A 7,453-nucleotide genomic window follows, 5' to 3' on the forward strand; every position below is an offset into this window, starting at 1 on the left:
AGCACCCTACCCATTGAGCCTCAGAAGCCGCCCCAAACAAGCAAAATTTTAAAATAAGAAGAATGGACTTGAAGTGAGAATGAATTTCTTAAATATTGGTTCTTTCCATCATGAAGTTAAAAAGATTAAAAGATTCAATAATATTTAAATGCCAAAGATCTTAAGGAAGTAGATGACTTAAAATTCCCCCAGTTCTTTAAAACTTACCAGAGAAAGCTATTCATGAAATTCATTACCTAGATCCTTAATAGCCTCTCAAAATGCACCAGAAAGGCCAATGAAACACTTAAGTATTTATTCTGTGGTCCTATATACGTAGTTATCTTCCTACTTTTTGCACTCACTCAGTCTAGTAGTGGTAATCTCAGAATCACTCAGTAGAGAACAGACTGGCCAGCTATAGCAAGAAAGCTCAATCCCACTACCCATACTCCTTGAGACCTCCATGTGCCCCACACCCCTCACCTGCCCCCACATTCCATCTCCTCCCATCCATTAATCCTCACTCTCACTCACACTCTTCCTGAGGCCGCCCGCAGCTGCCTAGTAGATACAGGAGACAAGCAATATTTATGTGACACACTCACGCACTCGGGTGGCCTTGGCCCCTGCGGGCATGCCCAAATCCATTCCTTCACATACCAGGGCACCCACGGAGAAACTGCCCTGCTGGGAGATGGTAAGGCCATGGTGTTTGGGCCTGCCGTTCCAGCCCTCTGACTTCCCTCCCTAACTCATCTTGTAAACTTTGCTTTAAGCATTTTTCTCTGTTGGAAGCTTCGTTGGCTCCCAGTGCCTTGCCAAGTAATCTCGAGACTTCAGGAAAATGAAAAATTAAAAGTAGCCCCTCTCCCTCACCAAAATTGCAAAGCTATTACTTCTTCTGACACAGAGGAGCTCTGCCACAATGGGGGGTTATGACAAGCTGTTATGCTTGTCAATTTAGAAAATGATGGTTAGTCTCCATCCAGGGAGGACAAACCGCAGGGCTCTTTTCTCATGCATTTGTCATTTATAGACCATCTGTGGCTGCCTGAGTATCACAATGGCAGAGTTGGGTAAGGGTGACAGTAACTACATGGCCCACAAAGCCGAAAATACTATGTATGTAGCCCTTTACAGGAAACGTGTGCGACCCTTAGTTTTGATAATCAGGAGAAAGAAGTCATTCATGTTATTGGGGTGCTATTTCAAACTACTACTAAAAGTTTAAACAAGAATAAATGATGATAACATGCCCACCAAAGTACCCCAAAATAGGGAGTCAGTTAGCACCTCCGTTCCGATGAACGTGGGACGGATGTACAGGCTAGCAGATGTTGAATACGGGACCCACTCTTGATCCAGCTTTATGAGCTGCTGAATACACTCCAGAAGCTCTTCCTTGTCAAATACCTAAAAGAATCAAAAAGCATCATAAATAACTCAATGTTCTCCCAATGGAGCAATAAGAAATGCTTCTTACTGAAGCTTTTACTGTTAAAAAAGTAGTAATAACCCCAACACACAGAAATGATAAATGTTTGAGCTGATGGGCTAATCACATTGCTCATTACACATTATGCACATATCAACATCACAAGTGCCTTATAAATAGGTATAATTATGTATCAGTTAAAATTTTTTAATAATAAAACCAAACAAAACGTTTTTTACTGTGATTTTTGTTCCCCCAAACTTGTGGTACAATGATGAACTACCCATACTGGAAAGATATTAGATCCTTATCTCTTACCACAGTCCCAAATCAATTACAACTGCAATCTGTACCTAGAATGAGAAAAAATATCAAGACTTCAGGAAAAAAAAAATACAAAATATCTTTGTGACCTTGGTGGAAAAAGATTCTTAAATAAGAGATGTAAAACAAAAATCATAAAGAAAAAAAGATTTTTTTTTTTTAAACTTAAGGTCGTCTGGTTTTTTTTGCAGTTTTTGGCTGGGGCCGGGTTTGAACCCGCCACCTCCCCTCCGTTATATGGAGCTGGTGCCCTACTCCTTGAGCCACAGGTGCTGCCCAAGTTTGTCTGTTCTTTTTTTCAAAAGATGCAAAAGGCAACAAACTGGGTGAAGTTATTGGTAGCAAATAACCAACAAAGGATTGTCGCCAGTATTTGCTAAGATGTCCAAAAAAAAAAAAAATCAGTAAGAAAGAAGCAAAAGGCTCGGCGCCTGTGGCTCAAGTGGCTAAGGCACCAGCCACATACACCTAAGGTGGCGGGTTCGAATCCAGCCTGGACCCACCAAATAACAATAATGGCTGCAACCAAAAAATAGCCGGGTATTGTGGTGGGCACCTGTGGTCCCAGCTACTTGGGAGGCTGAGGCAGGAGACTCGCTTGAGCCCAGGAGTTGGGAGGTTGCTGTGAGCTGTGATGCCACGGCACTCTACCCAGGGGGACAGCTTGAGGCTCTGTGTCAAAGAAAGAAAGAAGCAAAAAAACTCCAGAGGAAAATGGCCAAAAGCAAAGAGGTGTTTATTTCTCAGGAAAAAGTTGAAAAAATAATTTAAATACTTTCTCCTCACATTCAAGACAGAGAAATATACTTTTAGAAATGTGATGGGCTGGTGGGGCACGGTAGCTCATGCCTGTAATCCTAGCACCCTAGGGAGCCAAGGCAAGAGGCCTTGAGCTCAGGAGCTGGAGAGCAGCCTAAGCATGAATGAGATCCCATCTCCACTAAAAATAGAAAAACTAGCCAGAGCATTGGTGAGGGCGCCTGGATTCCCAGCTACTCAGGAGGCTGAGGCAAGAGGATCTCCTGACCCTATGAGTTTGAGGTTGCTATGAGCGATGGTGACAGGGCATTCTAGCCTGAGGCAACAGAGGCAACTGAGGCAACTGTCTCAAAAAAAAAAAAAAAAAAGCCACACATTAAAAATAAAAAAGAAATGTGATTGGTTATCCAAGGTAGAAATAAGTCTGCAAACAAGCATAGAAATAGAGCTCATGACATCAGGATTTGCCTATTTAAGTGCTAACCTATAACTGCAATCACAGCACAGTGTTCTAGAAACTGGCATTGTCCATCACATGTGAACTGGGTATGGCCTGCCTGGGTCTCTGGTGCTGCTACCCAGAGACAGAATTCAGTGAACAGAGAACCGGAGAAGAAATCAAAAAACCTGGACCTAATGTCACACCCTTGCTCCTTACCCTATGTGACTTTGGGCAAGTCATTTCATCTCTCTGGTCTGGAATTTTCTTCTCTGTACAAAGGCACGACTAAATTGCACAGTAAATACCATCTTGACAATGGCTCACTACTATGATCAAGCAGGTAAGGAACGTGAAACCACATAACACACAAGTTGTAGCAGAGCTGATGTCTAAATAAATACTGTTTCCCGTTCCTTCTGGCCCCATTTTAAAGGTTTTCCCAGTGATTTATCTGCACTGGGTAGAAGGGTAAAACTTGGACCTAATCCAAAGAATTTACCTTAATTCCCCTACTACCACATGATGGCCTATAGAGTAGGTGGATGAAGCCTGTGTTACGAAGAGTCATAGAAAGAAGAACATAGCTAAAAAAGAGTAGTTAACTTGGATTTAACTGGGCTTCTTCAATGCACAGTTTGGGCTAAGTTCCTACAGGTTAGGTCTGCAGAATACGTAAAAGAAGGCAGAGACTCCTTTCAGTCTAGAAAGGCAACCCAGTCATATCTCCTGGAGTAAGAGCAATCCACATCACCTTTTCCCTAGATGTGAGCCACCGGGTGGAACTCTAACACACCTTATACTGAAGGCTCCTGTATGCCAAACCACATGACAGCTGAGAGCCAGTTGCTATGAGAAACCATTTTGCTATCCTTTTTTCATTTCAAAAGGTGAGATCAACTATCAAAATAACTAAATCATTGTATACTTGCTAGTTTAATTTAATTTATTTATTATTTATTTTTTTGAGACAGAGTATCACTATGTCACCCTCAGTAGAGTGCCGTGGCGTCACAGCTTACAGCAACTTCAGACTCTTGGGCTTAAGCGATTCTCTTACTTTAGCCTCCTAATCAGCTGGGACCACAGGCAACCGCCACAATGCCCGACTGTTTTTTTTGTTGTTGTTGCTGCTGTTGTCATTGTTTAATAGACCCAAACCACCAGCCTCGGTGTATGTTGCCAGCACTCTACCCACTGAGCTACAGGTGCTGCCCTATTTGTTTTTTAAGACAGTCTCAAACTGTCACCCTGGGTAGAATGCCATGGCATCATCAGAGCAACCTCCAATTTTTGGGCTCAAACGATCCCCTTGCCTCAATTTTTCTATTTTTTAGCAGAGACAGGGTCTCGCTCTTGCTCAGGCTGGTCTCAAACTTGTGAGCTCAAGCAATCCACCCACCTCAGCCTCCCAGAGTGCTAGGATTATAGGCCTGAGCCACCTGGCCAGCTATTTGCTAGTGTTTAAACAAGTAGGCAACATATCCCCCAAACACCTGCACTGTTAACTGTACTTTTCATTTTCAATATCATAATCTCATACAGTCATTCAATTTTACAGTAGGGTGAGATACATTTTCCATCCTTCTTTGTCCTCACATTCACATTAATCCTCCCCTCCTCATACAAGACTCATCATTTATAAGAAACGTGGAATTGCCAATTGGTATTGGTTACTTCCTGGTATTTTTACCCTCCTAATTAAAGTGGATCAGGAATAACTTCAGTGTTTATATGGTTTATACTGACGAGTGATTTAATTATTCAGAAAGGATGTTTGGCGGTTAACAGAGAGAACCATTAATATGAAAGACCCTCCTCAATTTACATACCGGCAGAGTGGTCCTCACGGCAGATCGATGCATCCTATCCATGTTGAGGTTTGGCCGAAACAGTCGGATTTTATTATCTACACCTCGAAATGCCTTCATTCCTTCAAATAACTGAAGATAAAGAAAAATAAATCTTAAAATGAAAACATCCCCTGTGTTCAAGAGCTGTGACCTCCCCATAGGCACTCACCTTTTCTCTTGGGTGAAGGTGTTAACATTGACCTCCACTTGAGATCACTAAACCTGAAGGACCAACACTTGACAAGGCTGATTATATGACTGGAGGATGAAGAAGTCCACCAGAACTGACTGGGTGGGAACTCAGACTTGACCGTGGCTTAGCAGTAGCCACACTGCTAAGTAACATCTAGGTGCTATTTAAAGGAGATGGAAAGAAAATATCTCCACTCATCCAACATGGGTTAACTGCCTAGACAACGGAGGTGGGCGCCAAAGACTCATGGCACCCTGACACCCCCCACCCAGGAGTACCCCTGAGTCCCTTCATTTAATCTGCCTCATTCAAACTTGGATAATGAACAGTCTAGATGTGACCAGTGCTGGTCAGTCCCTCTTATCACAGAAGCCAGGCATCTCAAGACCACATCATGTTAGAGCACGTCAGCTTCCTTGAACAAAGTACTGCCCCAGACCAACCAGGGAGGAGGGATTTGAAAGTATTTTTGAAATACATACTGATAAAAACCAGAGAAAACAGAAAAATCAATAATCCTTGTGGAAAATGTTAATACGAGTTCTCCAAGTAATCGGTAGAATCAACAGGCTAGATAGGAAGATTTAAACAGGAATCACAAACATACCTGACATACAGAACCCTACACACACCAGCTGCACGGTTCACACGTTTCCCAACCCTAAGATAAGCCAGAAAACAACACCAAAAATATAACTAGAAAAATAGCCACATTTTGGAAATAAATCCATTACTAAACAAACGATGGATCAAGAGAAAAAGAATGGAAATTAGATCATCTGCTGATCTGAGGGATAGCAAAAAGCAGAGACTTTAAAGATTGGTAGCCTAAAAGCTTGCGTGAGAAAAAAAGAAATGGAAATCATGTACTACAATTAAAAAGAACAAATTAGGTATGGCATTAAGTGCAAATATATTCTTAATTTATTAAGTAAAGCAGGACTAAAGCTGCGGTTAAAAGATAAGCTCATCGGACTGGGCTCAGCTGACAACACTGAAACAAAAAGATATAGAAAAAGATGTATTGTATAAATACTTTCAAAATTAAAGCTGGTGAAGTCATATTGCTAAATATGTAACAAAATAGACGTTAAGCTAAGAACCATTACTGAAGATAAAAAAGGTAATTCATTTCAGTTTTAAAATTGAACACACATGGCTCGGCGCCTGTGGCTCAAGCGGCTAAGGCACCAGCCACATACACCTAAGGTGGTGGGTTCGAATCCAGCCCGGGCCCGCCAAACAACAATGATGGCTGCAACCAAAAAATGGCCGGGTGTTGTGGCGGGCGCCTGTGGTCCCAACTACTTGGGAGGCTGAGGCAGGAGACTCGCTTGAGCCCAGGAGTTGGAGGTTGCTGTGAGCTGATACCACAGCACTCTACCCAGGGGGATAGCTTGAGGCTCTGTCTCAAAAATACATAAATAAATAAATAAATAAAAATAAATAAATAAAATTGTACACACTTAGAATGGCTATTTAAAAAAAAAAAAAGATGAAAGATAAGTATTGGCAAGGACATGGAGAAAAAAGAACCCCTATACACTGTAGGTGGCAATGTAAAGTGGTACGGCCTTTATGGAAAACTTTTCGGGGTTCTTCAACAAACTAAAAATAGAACTACCACATAGCCCCCCAGTCCCACTCCTGGATGTATACAGAGAGATGTCTCTCTTTATAGGTCCAAAGGAACTGAAATCATATGTCTAAGAGATAGTTGCACACCGGTGTTCACTGTAGCACAATTCACAATAGCCAAGTATGGAAGCAACCTAAGTGTCTATCAACAGATGAATAAAGAAAATGTTAGCCGGGTGTTGTGATGGGCACCTGCAGTCCTAACCAATCAGGAGGCTGGACCAAGAGAATCACTTAAACCCATGAGTTCGAGGTTGCTGTGAGCTATGATGCCACAGCACTCTACCAAGGGTGATACGGTGAGACTCTTGTTTCCAAAAAAAAAAAGAAAGAAAAACGTAAGATATATGCATAATAGAATATTTTTCAGCCTTGAGAAACAAGGAAATCCTGATATTTGCAACATAGAAGAACGTGGTGGACGTTATGCTAAGTGAAACAAGCCAGCCACAGGAAGACAATCCTGCATGATCTCACTTGTACGCACAATCTAAAAAAGTCAAACCCACAGAAGTAGAGAGTACAATAGTGGTTGCCAGGGACTGGGGTGAGGGGATCAGACGTCCATCAAAGGGTACAAAGTTTCCGCTGGACAGGAGGAAGAAGTTTTTGAGACCTGTGGCACAGCATGTTGACGACAGTTAACAATAATATATATCTTAAAATTTGAAATGTTCTCATCACAAAAAAAGATGAGTAAGTGAGATGATGGGTATGTTAATTACCTTGACTTAATTATTCTACAAGGAATACCTGCAGCAAAACACCACACTGTACCCCATAAAAGTATAGAACTATTTATGAATTAAAACTTTTTTTTTTTTTTTTTG

At 41.7% G+C, this 7,453-nt stretch overlaps 1 protein-coding gene across 2 annotated transcripts in view; it reads right to left on the bottom strand.

Moving 5' to 3' along the window:
- BCAT1 (branched chain amino acid transaminase 1) overlaps positions 1-7,453 on the bottom strand; it is a 50,391-nt gene that overhangs the window by 33,772 nt on the left and 9,166 nt on the right. Inside the window, exons 4-5 of one of the 2 annotated variants that reach the window (XM_003792498.2) lie at positions 4,772-4,882; positions 1,276-1,395 (exon numbers count right to left, since the gene is read on the bottom strand). In XM_003792498.2, coding sequence (XP_003792546.2) covers positions 1,276-1,395; positions 4,772-4,882 — 231 coding nt within the window. The remainder of the gene's footprint in view (positions 1-1,275; positions 1,396-4,771; positions 4,883-7,453) is intronic. The other variant, XM_012806769.1, reaches the window with a different exon arrangement.

Source organism: Otolemur garnettii, unplaced genomic scaffold, assembly GCF_000181295.1.
Source record: "Otolemur garnettii isolate 467f Iridium unplaced genomic scaffold, OtoGar3 scaffold00057, whole genome shotgun sequence".
Lineage (NCBI taxonomy): Eukaryota > Metazoa > Chordata > Mammalia > Primates > Galagidae > Otolemur > Otolemur garnettii.